Source organism: Bombina bombina, chromosome 9 (assembly GCF_027579735.1).
Source record: "Bombina bombina isolate aBomBom1 chromosome 9, aBomBom1.pri, whole genome shotgun sequence".
NCBI lineage: Eukaryota > Metazoa > Chordata > Amphibia > Anura > Bombinatoridae > Bombina > Bombina bombina.
Window position 1 is genome coordinate 53,695,625 of NC_069507.1, and position 16,834 is coordinate 53,712,458.

The window sequence follows — 16,834 nt, forward strand, 5'->3', positions numbered from 1 at the left end:
GTCTAACACTGTAATCATTTACAGGGGCATTGTATTTATCTATTATGTATATAAAGGAGCAGCAGATAATTAATATATTTTAAGATATTACCTTAAAAAAGTTAGGGGGAAAAATGGTTTATGTATAAAGTAAAACTAACTGGAACTGCCTACCTAAGTATCTTATTCACTGGCTGACAGAGACTTCTCTCACAAAAACAAAGTATATTCAGCACAAGAATATAGCAAATTAACACATTTTAAAGGGACATGATACCCAAAAAATGTCTTTCATGATTCAGCTACATTATGCAATTTTAAACAACCTTCTATTTCACTTCTATTATCTAATTTTCTTCAATCACTTAGTATCCTTTGATGAAGGAGCAGCAAAGCACTACTGGGAGATAGCTGATAGCCAATGAAAAAAATGTATATGCAGCCACTAATCAGCAGCTTCTGAGCCTACCTAGGTATACGTTTCAACAAAGTATACAAAGAGAACTTCGCAAATTAATTAAATTGGAAAGTTAATTAAAAATAATGGCTAGTATCTTGTTCATTTAATATTCCAAACTGTTTGGAGACCGTCTCATTAAAGTGAATGTCAACCTTCAAGAATGAGTGCCCGGTTTTTAAAAATACTATTAAAAACAGGGGCACTTTCATTCATGAAAGTTTACATTTCACCCGTTTTGTTAAAATACTTACCTTTTCTTCTTGAAGCCGGAGAAGCGATTCCTCCTCCTGCCGCTCGTCACTTCATATGTCAGCAATGACGAATCCGGCTTCCTCCAATCACGGCGTTGCCTCAGGCAATGATTCCCCTAGGGGGGAGGCCGTGATTTGAGGATGCCGTATTCGTCATTGCTGACATAAGAAGTGACGAGCGGCAGGAGGGGGAATCGCTTCTCCAGCTTAAAGAAGAAAAGGTAAGTATTTGACCAAAACGGGTGCAATGTAAACTTTCATGAATGAAAGTGACCCTGTTTTTAATAGTATTTTCAAAAAAACAGGCACTTATTCTTGAGAGTTGACATTCACTTTAAACAGTTACAAATACATGCAATTTATTTATGCTGGTTTCTATTTATGTGATGTATTAGACTGGAATACAAACACATATTTAATTCTAAAACAAGCAACCCATCAATCATTCTGTTAAATGGAATCTGGATTTGTTCTGATCTTTAGAAAAATGTACAATTTATCAAATTGTCCCCAGGTTCTGTGTATGGTTTGTTTACCAAGGTTTAAAATGGACAGTAAACACCTTTTGATTACAATACATTTGGGTTATGTTAATATAAAATAACATATCAGCAAAGTCTAAATGTTTTTAAAACATATTAACACCCTTTTTTACTGCAATTATTTTTCAGTATCCAAGCTGCACCCACCATTTGCCTTGTTTGGAATAGCCAATCAGGGCTATAGATCACAGACAACAAGGCTAGCCACAGTCATTAAGTCAATATAAAATGCATTGTTTTCCAGTTGTTATATGATCTAATCCAATAAGAGAAAGATATGTAGCAGAGTTAGCCTTGATGAGTCAGCGGGAGCATTTCAACTTCTGATTATTAGAAATTGCTCATGTTTCAGAGCTAAATTACATGAAACAGGGCAAAATAAATAATGAAAATATATAACAAAGTTGTTTATTATGCATAACTAAACATATATATTATATAAATATTTCAAGGTTTTACTGACCCTGTAAACCACGCAAACAGAAATGTGTGTGAACAGTAATCCCCATAAAGGGAAATGTGAGAGACCCAGTTCCCCAGCTGCCCTGTGGATGAGAGCTGTTATGAATTCTCACTCACCCCGTTCATACTGCCTTGGCTATAGCTATTGTAGCCGCTCCCAGAAAAGTTGTTATTTTGTCCATTAAACTGCTCTTGCTATGAAAAAAGAAATTAAAAAAGTAATGAATTTAAAATGTAAAAAAGAAAATAACATGATAAAAGTGAGATTGTGAGTTAAAAATAAAACAAAACAGGTATAAAAAGAATTAATATGAGATCAGATCCTTCAGGCATGACTGAAATGTGACTGTAGAGACTAAGTAACTGGAAATCCAATCAGTAGCATTTAACTGATTGATGATGATGTGGTCATGTGACACAAATAAAGTCATGGATAGGTTATATATATATATATATATATATATAATATATATTTGGGTTTATTTGTCATTGATTGATCATGGAATGGATCAAGATTTCAGAAGACTATTGGAGGAATCTACTAATGCCCTTTTACTGACAAGTGGGGTCAAGTGGCACTTTTAATTGTCATGTTTGGCAATAAGGCGTCAAAATAAATGTGTGCTTCCTGGTAGAATTTCTCATAGGACTCACTCATAGTTCACTACAAATGCCAACACTCACTCTAACCTGGTCATGGGCACAGACACATAAATATGTGATACACATGCGCACACTATATTACAAGCTACATTTACCTGCTACAATTGAATAGGGGCCCCTTTTAAAACCAATATGCAGCTTATATATCATACTCCAGGCTACAAAGTCTACCATCTCATATTTACTATATATTGTGCCACCAACTTTATTGCAACAGCACACTGCAGTGATAACTGTTGTGCTCCATATTTCACCATAAATTGTTAATAAATATCTAATAAGGTACATATTTAGTTATTCCTGAAAACTCTACGTCGTTCTTTTCTGCACAAAGGGCTCACAGTGATACATTTTTGTAACAGAGCAACTTCCCCAGTTAAACAGGCAAATAATAAATATACCAACAACAATAATAATAACATCAATAATAATGCAGAATTTAGAGGTAAGGAAACCATCTCCCAGACTCTGGCAGTTACATTCTGAAGTTTATTGTAGTCTCAGAATATTAACAGGGCAATAGATAAACAGGAGACTTCTGTAAGATATGGAGATCTTTATATGAGCAAGACAATTGTATTTTATGTTGCTAGACACCCAACCCTTAATCATTCCATGACTACAAGAAATAAAGCAAGTATCTATATGAGAATATAAGTGCTGTTAAAAAGACAGAGAATGTTGGACCTGAAAAGTATCATTCTGCACCTTTATGATTAAGGGTAACTGGTAGCATAATAAACTAAACATGTGCTGTTTAATTACAATACATTTTTCTCTTTGTGATGAGACAAAATGAAAACGCACCTTATAGTATGGCCCCATGTTGACGTTGGAAGGTGGGTATTGCCCTGCACTGTGCTGTCCAGCAATCCTCTGTCCTGGGTAGTTAGGGGATGTCATGGGACGGGCAGGGTTAGGACTTGGGTACTGCCCTGGCTGGCTGGGAAACTGACTGCTTGGTCCATATTGCTGGGTTCCATAATTAGGCTGTTCACAGACAGAAGAAAAGAAAGGTATTGTCATATTATATGTTTTCAAAAACAGAGATGGCCTACATAAAGTAATAAAACCTAGAACCCAAGTCCCTGGATTCCACACTCCCAAACATGTATGATTTAGAGCCTACAAATAGTAGATGAACCAAAAACAACATATACAAATAAATAAAGAGAGAAGCGCTCAACCTGGGAACGAACAATAGCATAATAGCTTGTTCTATGGCTAGTTACCACCCAAGAAGTAGCCTCTTTATGCTCAACATGTGCCTTTCACAGAGAAGAACTTTCCTGAAGCATATCAGTCTGATCCTGACTTAACAGTACAGTCCAGCCCCGAAACACCAGGCAATCCCTCGCTGAACGAGAGAAATGGCAAAACCCTAGACGTACATTTCGGCCTATTGTGGGCCTCGTCAGTGAGGTACTGCCATATCCCTCTAGGCACACTGCGCAACATATACAAATACCTGATGATAATAAAAAAATAATAATATTGTAACATCATAGTCTCTTTATACTAAGCCTATAAATTTGAGGCTTTCACAAAGTAATGAAAAACATAATTTATGTAAGAACTTACCTGATAAATTCATTTCTTTCATATTAACAAGAGTCCATGAGCTAGTGACGTATGGGATATACATTCCTACCAGGAGGGGCAAAGTTTCCCAAACCTTAAAATGCCTATAAATACACCCCTCACCACACCCACAAATCAGTTTAACGAATAGCCAAGAAGTGGGGTGATAAGAAAAAGTGCGAAGCATATACAATAAGGAATTGGAATAATTGTGCTTTATACAAAAAAATCATAACCACCACAAAAAAAGGGTGGGCCTCATGGACTCTTGTTAATATGAAAGAAATGAATTTATCAGGTAAGTTCTTACATAAATTATGTTTTCTTTCATGTAATTAACAAGAGTCCATGAGCTAGTGACGTATGGGATAATGACTACCCAAGATGTGGATCTTTCCACACAAGAGTCACTAGAGAGGGAGGGATAAAATAAAGACAGCCAATTCCTGCTGAAAATAATCCACACCCAAAATAAAGTTTAACAAAAAACATAAGCAGAAGATTCAAACTGAAACCGCTGCCTGAAGAACTTTTCTACCAAAAACTGCTTCAGAAGAAGAAAATACATCAAAATGGTAGAATTTAGTAAAAGTATGCAAAGAAGACCAAGTTGCTGCTTTGCAGATCTGGTCAACCGAAGCTTCATTCCTAAACGCCCAGGAAGTAGATACTGACCTAGTAGAATGAGCTGTAATTCTTTGAAGCGGAGTTTTACCCGACTCAACATAGGCAAGATGAATTAAAGATTTCAACCAAGATGCCAAAGAAATGGCAGAAGCTTTCTGGCCTTTCCTAGAACCGGAAAAGATAACAAATAGACTAGAAGTCTTACGGAAAGATTTCGTAGCTTCAACATAATATTTCAAAGCTCTAACAACATCCAAAGAATGCAATGATTTCTCCTTAGAATTCTTAGGATTAGGACATAATGAAGGAACCACAATTTCTCTACTAATGTTGTTGGAATTCACAACTTTAGGTAAAAATTCAAAAGAAGTTCGCAACACCGCCTTATCCTGATGAAAAATCAGAAAAGGAGACTCACATGAAAGAGCAGATAATTCAGAAACTCTTCTAGCAGAAGAGATAGCCAAAAGGAACAAAACTTTCCAAGAAAGTAATTTAATGTCCAATGAATGCATAGGTTCAAACGGAGGAGCTTGAAGAGCTCCCAGAACCAAATTCAAACTCCAAGGAGGAGAAATTGACTTAATGACAGGTTTTATACGAACCAAAGCTTGTACAAAACAATGAATATCAGGAAGAATAGCAATCTTTCTGTGAAAAAGAACAGAAAGAGCAGAGATTTGTCCTTTCAAAGAACTTGCGGACAAACCCTTATCCAAACCATCCTGAAGAAATTGTAAAATTCTCGGTATTCTAAAAGAATGCCAAGAAAAATGATGAGAAAGACACCAAGAAATATAAGTCTTCCAGACTCTATAATATATCTCTCGAGATACAGATTTACGAGCCTGTAACATAGTATTAATCACGGAGTCAGAGAAACCTCTATGACCAAGAATCAAGCGTTCAATCTCCATACCTTTAAATTTAAGGATTTCAGATCCGGATGGAAAAAAGGACCTTGTGACAGAAGGTCTGGTCTTAACGGAAGAGTCCATGGCTGGCAAGATGCCATCCGGACAAGATCCGCATACCAAAACCTGTGAGGCCATGCCGGAGCTATTAGCAGAACAAACGAGCATTCCCTCAGAATCTTGGAGATTACTCTTGGAAGAAGAACTAGAGGCGGAAAGATATAGGCAGGATGATACTTCCAAGGAAGTGATAATGCATCCACTGCCTCCGCCTGAGGATCCCGGGATCTGGACAGATACCTGGGAAGTTTCTTGTTTAGATGAGAGGCCATCAGATCTATCTCTGGGAGCCCCCACAATTGAACAATCTGAAGAAATACCTCTGGGTGAAGAGACCATTCGCCCGGATGCAACGTTTGGCGACTGAGATAATCCGCTTCCCAATTGTCTACACCTGGGATATGAACCGCAGAGATTAGACAGGAGCTGGATTCCGCCCAAACCAAAATTCGAGATACTTCTTTCATAGCCAGAGGACTGTGAGTCCCTCCTTGATGATTGATGTATGCCACAGTTGTGACATTGTCTGTCTGAAAACAAATGAACGATTCTCTCTTCAGAAGAGGCCAAAACTGAAGAGCTCTGAAAATTGCACGGAGTTCCAAAATATTGATCGGTAATCTCACCTCCTGAGATTCCCAAACTCCTTGTGCCGTCAGAGATCCCCACACAGCTCCCCAACCTGTGAGACTTGCATCTGTTGAAATTACAGTCCAGGTCGGAAGAACAAAAGAAGCCCCCTGAATTAAACGATGGTGATCTGTCCACCACGTTAGAGAGTGTCGAACAATCGGTTTTAAAGATATTAATTGAGATATCTTCGTGTAATCCCTGCACCATTGGTTCAGCATACAGAGCTGAAGAGGTCGCATGTGAAAACGAGCAAAGGGGATCGCGTCCGATGCAGCAGTCATAAGACCTAGAATTTCCATGCATAAGGCTACCGAAGGGAATGATTGTGACTGAAGGTTTCGACAAGCTGTAATCAATTTTAGACGTCTCTTGTCTGTTAAAGACAGAGTCATGGACACTGAATCTATCTGGAAACCCAGAAAGGTTACCCTTGTTTGAGGAATCAAAGAACTTTTTAGTAAATTGATCCTCCAACCATGATCTTGAAGAAACAACACAAGTCGATTCGTATGAGACTCTGCTAAATGTAAAGACGGAGCAAGTACCAAGATATCGTCCAAATAAGGAAATACCACAATACCCTGTTCTCTGATTACAGACAGAAGGGCACCGAGAATCTTTGTGAAAATTCTTGGAGCTGTAGCAAGGCCAAACGGTAGAGCCACAAATTGGTAATGCTTGTCTAGAAAAGAGAATCTCAGGAACTGATAATGATCTGGATGAATCGGAATATGCAGATATGCATCCTGTAAATCTATTGTGGACATATAATTCCCTTGCTGAACAAAAGGCAATATAGTCCTTACAGTTACCATCTTGAACGTTGGTATCCTTACATAGCGATTCAATAATTTTAGATCCAGAACTGGTCTGAAGGAATTCTCCTTCTTTGGTACAATGAAGAGATTTGAATAAAACCCCATCCCCTGTTCCGGAACTGGAACTGGCATAATTACTCCAGCCAACTCTAGATCTGAAACACAATTCAGAAATGCTTGAGCTTTCACTGGATTTACTGGGACATGGGAAAGAAAAAATCTCTTTGCAGGAGGTCTCATCTTGAAACCAATTCTGTACCCTTCTGAAACAATGTTCTGAATCCAAAGATTGTGAACAGAATTGATCCAAATTTCTTTGAAAAAACGTAACCTGCCCCCTACCAGCGGAACTGGAATGAGGGCCGTACCTTCATGTGAACTTAGAAGCAGGCTTTGCCTTTCTAGCAGGCTTGGATTTATTCCAGACTGGAGATGGTTTCCAAACTGAAACTGCTCCTGAGGACGAAGGATCAGGCTTTTGTTCTTTGTTGAAACGAAAGGATCGAAAACGATTGTTAGCCCTGTTTTTACCTTTAGACTTTTTATCCTGTGGTAAAAAAGTTCCTTTCCCACCAGTAACAGTTGAAATAATAGAATCCAACTGAGAACCAAATAATTTGTTTCCCTGGAAAGAAATGGAAAGTAGAGTTGATTTAGAAGCCATATCAGCATTCCAAGTCTTAAGCCATAAAGCTCTTCTGGCTAAGATAGCCAGAGACATAAATCTAACATCAACTCTAATAATATCAAAAATGGCATCACAGATGAAATTATTAGCATGCTGGAGAAGAATAATAATATCATGAGAATCACGATTTGTTACTTGTTGCGCTAGAGTTTCCAACCAAAAAGTTGAAGCTGCAGCAACATCAGCCAATGATATAGCAGGTCTAAGAAGATTACCTGAACATAGATAAGCTTTTCTTAGAAAAGATTCAATTTTTCTATCTAAAGGATCCTTAAACGAGGTACCATCTGATGTAGGAATGGTAGTACGTTTAGCAAGGGTAGAAATAGCCCCATCAACTTTAGGGATTTTGTCCCAAAATTCTAACCTGTCAGGCGGAACAGGATATAATTGCTTAAAACGTTTAGAAGGAGTAAATGAATTACCCAATCTATCCCATTCCTTAGCAATTACTGCAGAAATAGCATTAGGAACAGGAAAGACTTCTGGAATAACCGCAGGAGCTTTAAAAACCTTATCTAAACGTATAGAATTAGTATCAAGAGGACTAGAATCCTCTATTTCTAAAGCAATTAGTACTTCTTTAAGTAAAGAGCGAATAAATTCCATCTTAAATAAATATGAAGATTTATCAGCATCAATCTCTGAGACAGAATCCTCTGAACCAGAAGAGTCCAAAGAATCAGAATGATGGTGTTCATTTAAAAATTCATCTGTAGAAAGAGAAGATTTAAAAGACTTTTTACGTTTACTAGAAGGAGAAATAACAGACAAAGCCTTCTTTATGGATTCAGAAACAAAATCTCTTATGTTATCAGGAACATTCTGCACCTTAGATGTTGAGGGAACTGCAACAGGCAATGGTACATCACTAAAGGAAATATTATCTGCATTAACAAGTTTGTCATGACATTTAATACAAACAACAGCTGGAGGAATAGCTACCAAAAGTTTACAGCAGATACACTTAGCTTTGGTAGATCCAGCAGGCAGAGGTTTTCCTGTAGTATCTTCTGGCTCAGATGCAACGTGAGACATCTTGCAATATGTAAGAGAAAAAACAACATATAAAGCAAAATAGATCAAATTCCTTATAAGACAGTTTCAGGAATGGGAAAAAAATGCCAAACATCAAGCTTCTAGCAACCAGAAGCAAATGAAAAATGAGACTGAAATAATGTGGAGACAAAAGCGACGCCCATATTTTTTGGCGCCAAAAAAGACGCCCACATTATTTGGCGCCTAAATGCTTTTTGCGCCAAAAATGACGCAACATCCGGAACGCCGACATTTTTGGCGCAAAATAACGTCAAAAAATGACGCAACTTCCGGCGACACGTATGACGCCGGAAACGGAAATGAATTTTTGCGCCAAAAAAGTCCGCGCCAAAAATGACGCAAAAAAATGAAGCATTTTCAGCCCCCGCGAGCCTAACAGCCCACAGGGAAAAAGTCAAATTTTTGAGGTAAGAAAAAATATGATAATTAAAGCATAATCCCAAATATGAAACTGACTGTCTGGAAATAAGGAAAGTTGAACATTCTGAGTCAAGGCAAATAAATGTTTGAATACATATATTTAGAACTTTATAAATAAAGTGCCCAACCATAGCTTAGAGTGTCACAGAAAATAAGCTTACTTACTTACCCCAGGACACTCATCTACATGTTGTAGAAAGCCAAACCAGTACTGAAACGAGAATCAGTAGAGGAAATGGTAAATATAAGAGTATATCGTCGATCTGAAAAGGGAGGTAAGAGATGAATCTCTACGACCGATAACAGAGAACCTATGAAATAGACCCCGTAGAAGGAGATCACTGCATTCAATAGGCAATACTCTCCTCACATCCCTCTGACATTCACTGCACGCTGAGAGGAAAACCGGGCTCCAACTTGCTGCGGAGCGCATATCAACGTAGAATCTAGCACAAACTTACTTCACCACCTCCCTTGGAGGCAAAGTTTGTAAAACTGATTTGTGGGTGTGGTGAGGGGTGTATTTATAGGCATTTTAAGGTTTGGGAAACTTTGCCCCTCCTGGTAGGAATGTATATCCCATACGTCACTAGCTCATGGACTCTTGTTAATTACATGAAAGAAACAAGCAATAACATAGCACCAAAGTTCCTTCATTCCACATTCCCTTGTGTATTATTTAGACCCAAAGTTAAGTCATGAAACCATTAGCATCATAGCAGTTAAGTCCTTCTATACCCAAAACCCTCATATGTATGAATTAAAGCCACCAAAAATTCATGAAATCAGAACGTATCATAGCACCTAAGCCACGGAATACCACATTTACTAGTATGTATGATATAGTGCCACAACAGAATTGCTCACCTCTCCTGGATACGGCCTTTTCATGCCTTGCATGGGTATTGACTGAGGCCTTGGCCCTGGATAAGCTTGTTGGGGCATTCTCTGGCCATGGGCACCAAAAGGATTCATGCCAGGTCGAGGCTGGTTCATCCCCATGGGTGGGCCACTCATGTTGGAAGGTGCCATGTTAGGACCCATGCCACCTGGGTTCATATTCCCTTGCATGGCAGACGGGACCCGCTGGCCAGGCTGGTTCATGAACGAACTGTTGTAGGCCTGAGCTGGACCCATCTGGAAAGAGGAACACACCTTCAACAAAAGAAAGAGAGAAGGATAAAATGCGACATGCGTTTCAGATGGGGTGGTGAGGAGAAGGAAATGAGAGAAGGTATCTGGGCATTTAGAGAAGTGCTCAAGGAAGGTACAAAGAGATGTCGCATTTTTCTTGCCCAAAGTGTTTTTCTCACGTGTAGCGGCAATTGAAATCACAGAAAGAAAACAAAGCCAGCAGCCATACAACTCATCACCACGCATACTATTCAGTATTTATACAACAAAAAAAGGGTTAATATTAAACAATTATAAAAGTAAATTTGTAGCAGATTTGTGCATTTAGAAATACAATAATCCTGTTTGTCTAGAAGAAAAGATTACTCATTCATTCAGAACAAAGAAAATTTCCGAGCAATTTGAAAATGATAAAAAAATGAAATTAGTAAAGAGAAAAGAAAAAAAAGAAAATCTGAATTTAAATTAAATGAAAAGTTAGCAGAGCTGCACTTTTAGTTGACAATTAAAAAGAACTTAGAATTGGGACTCACTGGACCATACTGATTCATCTCCTTATTCTGCGTTTCCTGCAGTGCTGCCACCGTGGCTGTTGCTGTGGCGGTGGCAGTTGCTGCAGCGGCAGCGACTGCAGCTGCTGCAGCAGCGGCCGCAGGTTGAGTAAAATCCGGAGGCTGCCGAGAGTGAGGAGGCATACCCATCCCTGAAGGGTTATTAGGGCCTCCCGGGTAACTAAAAATAAAGAGAAATTATGAACTGATCAAAACTAACAGCATTTATCAAAAATCTCAAACACGTTTTATCCAGTTTATTTGATGGCAACTATTTTGTAACGTTTATTTATTTAATAAAAAGTACAAAATCAGTTTGGCCAGCATTTAAAAAATATGTAATTTAATATCATGAATAAAAGAACATAGCAGGTGTTACATCGTATTATGTATTTTTTTGTCTAAAGATCAGTGACCCAAACTAATAACCAACATCACAGCCATACAGTGCTTCCCCATACTGCAAGAGTTGCTCACATTCCGATTTGCTGCACAATATATAAAGGACATAACAGATCAATAATATAATGCTGTAATGTGTTAGACCATGTTACTACTATTTGTTTAACCCCTGCAAATGTGTTAAGTACATAGTTAAAGTCTGTTTCAGAGAGTGTACATCCACTCCCTGTGCTAAAAACAGAAGTTGATTGGCGGATACACTAATATACCGCACCTGATTGGTTCATCAACCCATAGTTAGTTTAGGACCAGTATCCACTGCTGCTCCAGAGCTAATTTTACGTATATGCATTGTGGGTTAAACACATTATTCTACAAAAGCAATAGTGCATTATTGTAATGCTCTAGCGCAGACATCCTCAAACTTGGTCGTCCAGAGGTTTTGGAACTACATTTCCCATGATGCTCAGCCAGCTGATATGCTGGCTGAGCATCATGGGAAATGTAGTTCCAAAACCTCTGGAGGGCCAAGTTTCAGGATGTCTGCTTTAAAGTGTAAAACGGTCTTTGTTTAATAAGCCTTTGCATTATATAGCAGATGATTTTTCATTATATTCAGGTTTAAAATGTGTCTGTGTGTATATATATATATGTGTCTGTATGTATATATATATATATATATATATATATATGTGTGTGTATATATATATATATATGTGTGTTTGTGTGTGTGTGTATATATATATATATATATATATATATATATATATATATATATGTGTGTGTATATATATATATATATATATATATATATATGTGTGTGTGTGTGTGTGTGTGTATATATGTGTGTGTGTGTGTGTGTATGTGTGTGTATGTGTATATATATATATATATATATATATATATATATATATTCATATTCTGGTTTAATGCATCACAACATATATCTCAATTTTATGTCCTTTCAACTAAAAAGAAAATAATATATAAGTTTGCTGATTTTATAAATCATGCAAGAGTCATCAGCTATCAGCCTATCTGTAATATTTACAAGGTCTGCGAACAGGACTTACCTCCCACCAAACCCGCCTCCTCCGGGATAGCTGGGGCGACCATACATGCTCTGCTGCATGTACGATTGGCTGGATCCTCCTTTCGTAGGAAACTGGGGCTGCTGGCCAGCAAACTGAGGGGAGTTCATGCCAGCATTGCTGCTGTTCATGCCAGATGCCATAGGGTTACCACCTTGGTTCATTGGATTGTTTGCATTCACCATTGGGTTTCCCAACACCTGTACAAGCCAAAAAAAAGAACAACGCTATTACGTAAGGAGGCGACTCATAAAGAAAGAGATTTTCAACAACACCCCAAAAGTGCGTCAGAATGAAGAAGATGCTATACAGGAACAATCAAATATTTGAATCAAATTTGAATATCACAATTTAAAACTGAAGTCTGTAAAAAACACTGTTTGGATCTTAGAATATATGTTGAATGTTATATTCCATAATTAAATGTTACATTTAATAAAGAGAACCATTTATTTATTTTGTGGAAAAGAATTTTCAGCAAATGTTCGGTATTGGTTTAGAACACATGAATGCAGGTAATTATTGTTAATGCGTATGGAGAAACATCTGCTGATCCCCAATGCTGTAGACTTTTCTAAGCAGTAAAATAACAAGCGTTTGACGTCTCCTCTGACTACACGATAACTTACTGATGGCTACAGCAGCTACAGGGCCAAATGAGAATGTGAAAGAAGGAATTAGCTCTGTTTCTGTACATATAAGACAAAGGGCAGCCTTCATGTGTGCACATGCTCAGTTACACACAGAAAGAGTCACACTTACTGCTCAGGCTTCAGAAACTACAGGGGTCATGGTTCCCCATGTTTTCAGCTTGTGCTTTGAGTACCAGCAATTTTATAAGTAGCATAAGTGCTTTTATAAGTAACAAGTAGAATTTCTTACATTTTACACATCCATATGAAAAATTAAGCCCATTTTTTTTTTCTTTCATGATTCAGATAGAACATACGATTTTTAACAACTTTCCAATTTACTTCAATTGTCAAATTGTCTTTGTTTTCTTTGTATCCTTTGTTGAAAAGCAGGCACATGCATGTATCTTCGGCATTATATTCGACTGAACGCCCATCCCCTCCCCCCATCTGCTTTCCCTTAGCGCCTTGAGACCCTCACGGCTGATTAGTTTGCGCTCTATAAGTACCCAATAGAATAGATATATGTCAGTTTTACAAGAATGTTATAAATTTCCAAGAGCAGTAGATGGTAGCACTATTTCTGGTCATGTAGAGCTCCAGTCATGTGCACCGCTACCTATCTAGATATCTCTTCAACAAAAAATGACATGAGAACAAAGCAAATTTAATAATAGAGGTAAATTAGAACCTTTTTTAAAACTGTGTGCTCTGCCTCAATCATGAAAGAAAATTTTGAATTGTTTGTCTCTTTAAAGAAGGCCCAGTGACACAGAGTGATGAGGGTACTTAGCACTTATCTAACAACTTTTGTCACTGCACAGAGTACAACTTACCTGGCTCTGAGACGTGTTTGTGACACCCCACACTGTAGTGACCACAGATAGGGAACCCGGAGGCTGGCTAGCGTTCTGTTGCCAAGGGACCGAGTCATAGGGGAAAGACCCATCACTGTAGAAAAGGAAGGAATATAGGTTAGAAGAATTTACAACACATTAAATGGCCAGAATACAAATATATAAAATGTATTTTTATGTCCTGCATACAAAAAAACAAAGTATTTTCTGTCAAAATCAGAGAGGTTTATCTGAAAGTGTTTCCTTTAACCCTTTAAGGACACAGCTTTCAGTTTGCTCAATTGTTTTATGACGGAAAAATTCCGTCATATGTCCTTAAGAGGTTAACAGCCAAGTGACCATACAATTGCTGTACTAGTTTCAATTGAAATATAAACAATATTTACTGAACCCTTTATTAAAGACAAAAAGAATCAACTCATTTTAAATTGTTTGTATATGTTTTGAAGACTGAGGTTTTTTTTTTTTAAACTACCTTAATAGTTCATCCTTCCATGGCAGCTGAGGGGTTAAAAATGTCTGCTGCCGCACCAAATAAATGATCAGTAAGTGAACCACTTCACCACTAGAGGGTGGTGCAATATTACAGACTTAGGGGTTAAATCAGAACCAGGATCTCTTTGCCACAGTAAATGAAAACAGCAGCATTATAATGAAACATGATAAACAGCAGACATGTATCCAAAGTCCAAGGACTTCCAGTGGCGATGTCAGGCATGCCGGGAGGAAATCTCTGGTATTTAGCCTGTCAATCAAAATCCTCTCACATTAAGTGTGTTGACAAGTGGTAAAAATACAGACAGTGGCACCATGCTGAGTAAACAACGTGCTTGATATAGGGAGCTAACAGGGTAAGTAAGCAAAGCTGAAGAGGAAAACCTAACACCCAAGACCCTGTACCTTAGGGTCAGATACGTATCAGGGGAATATAAATATAATACAGCTGCACTCACTTTGTTTTAAGACATTTAGTGATTAAATGCAAAAAGCCAAAATGGTGATGTTTAGGGTCAGAAGAAGAAACGTCTGATTATATATAACACTGTTGCCATAAAAAGAACAATGAAACTCATAGTTTGATTTCCATGACCCTGTTTACATAGCAATTGGCAACTGTAATATATGATGCGATACCTTTTATGTTGCTTATTGGTAAGAGTAGCAAAAACAACAAAAAAACAAACTTACCCATGGGACAAAGAGGGTTTCATGGAGGTTAATGAGTTCATGGGGTTCTGCATAGGGATTTTCCCTGGGGGTTCGTTCTGTCTGTTCTTTTGATGGCGTAAGAGGAGGAGCCTTCCCAGCTCTTCACACCACGAGGAAAGGAGGGCTGGAAAAAATAAATAAAACAGGTTACATTTCTTATATGGCAATAATGAATATTAATGTACAGCCCAGATGTAATACATAAACAGACATATTCATACACATAGTACCGGATATAGAACAGCCCTTACTGGAATCAACCACGTCACAAAGTCAATTATTACACAAAAGCAAGAATGGTTTAATGCCCCTTTTAATTTAAAGGAATTCTATACACTGAAATCTCGAGCAGAAGGCAGCTGGTGATTGGCTGCTATGCACATACACTGCCCCTGACTAGCTAAGCAGCCGCGTTCAGCTGTGGATCACCAATGTATAGTCAGTTTGGTGCTAAAACCTTTACAGCACTTTCTAATTACAGCTTTATGCCCCTTTAATGCTGGTGCTGTGACGAGTGGCAGATACCACCGCCACTGATTAAGCTAAATGTTTTACACAGCAAACATGATTATTTATACAAGTATTTTACATTTTTAGAACATCAAAGTATTGACCTGTACTGCAGCAAGCAAACAAAAAAGTCCAGGCTAGTGTTGCTAGCAGGAAGGGGTATTATAAACAGCATTCCTAGACATCATTTAGCCTAGGACCCACCTACAGCTCTAACACACTAACATTTTCATGCCCCTTTAAATGCAATGAACTCTTCTCAGCTGTTTGCCTGGAGTATGCAGGTCCCTTTAAAGCACCAGCAACTGTGATTATCTCATTGCAGTGTCTGTGCGTTATCTAAGACGCGCACAAGACAAATGTACAGGGTGACAGTAAGATAATTAGGTAACACAAAACCCCACTTGCAGTAAGTTAAAGGCATGTACTGTGCAAGTGTTTCCATGTTGATTCTCATTAACGTGAATGGATAAAGGAAAGCAGAGGAAAGGAGCTGCACAGCATGGTATGTGTGGGCCTGACATATAGAGACAAAAAGCAGACGCCTGTACGCCATCGCACACACTGCCTCTTCCCTGCAGGCTGTCACATCGCACAGGGTAACAATGACAGTGACGTCACCCAATAGACAAGAGCCTGCTCCTCATCGCTATGGAGAAGAGGCAGATTACAACAGATGTCACATGGATCAGTGATGCACCAATACAACAGCATTTCATTTCAAACAGAACTGCAGATTGTGTTTGTAACATCAAGGCGTAGATATGTCTGTCACCCTTTAATAAATGTGGGTTAACTAGCAAGGCACAGCTTTTTGTTTACATCAGTGAACCACACACGGTAGTCATTTATAAATGGAATATTTATTGTATATTTCTCTATATTGACATTTTTTGGGACATATTTTAATTTTTATGCCTCTTGATTTTGGAAACAAAATTTGCAGATGTCCATAGAAAGAAAGTTAGTTGTTTGCCTTTGATACCTTGTAAATTATATTTACTAACAAAGTACATTTAGTGTAGCCTTTTCCGGAGCATCCTCTGCCCCGTTATCACTTTCTGTTGGGGTACCTCAAGGCTCTGTCCTTGGTCCCCATCTCTTTTCAATCTACACGTCGTCACTAGGTTCCTTAATAAAGTCCCATGGGTTACAATACCATTTGTATGCCGATGACACCCAAATCTACCTCTCTGCACCAGACCTACCTCCTTCCTTACTAACCCGTGTCACTAACTGTCTTTCTCACATCTCATCTTGGATGTCCTCTCACTACCTTAAGCTAAATCTC

At 38.2% G+C, this 16,834-nt stretch overlaps 1 protein-coding gene across 10 annotated transcripts in view; it reads right to left on the reverse strand.

Moving 5' to 3' along the window:
• ZMIZ1 (zinc finger MIZ-type containing 1) overlaps positions 1–16,834 on the reverse strand; it is a 528,960-nt gene that overhangs the window by 22,479 nt on the left and 489,647 nt on the right. For 8 of the 10 annotated variants that reach the window (XM_053692110.1, XM_053692111.1, XM_053692107.1 and 5 more), the window contains 7 exons: positions 15,013–15,157; positions 13,804–13,918; positions 12,318–12,535; positions 10,825–11,023; positions 10,025–10,312; positions 3,165–3,347; positions 1,812–1,889 (listed from right to left, as the gene is read on the reverse strand). In XM_053692110.1, coding sequence (XP_053548085.1) covers positions 1,812–1,889; positions 3,165–3,347; positions 10,025–10,312; positions 10,825–11,023; positions 12,318–12,535; positions 13,804–13,918; positions 15,013–15,157 — 1,226 coding nt within the window. The remainder of the gene's footprint in view (positions 1–1,811; positions 1,890–3,164; positions 3,348–10,024; positions 10,313–10,824; positions 11,024–12,317; positions 12,536–13,803; positions 13,919–15,012; positions 15,158–16,834) is intronic. The other 2 variants (XM_053692112.1, XM_053692113.1) reach the window with 2 other exon arrangements.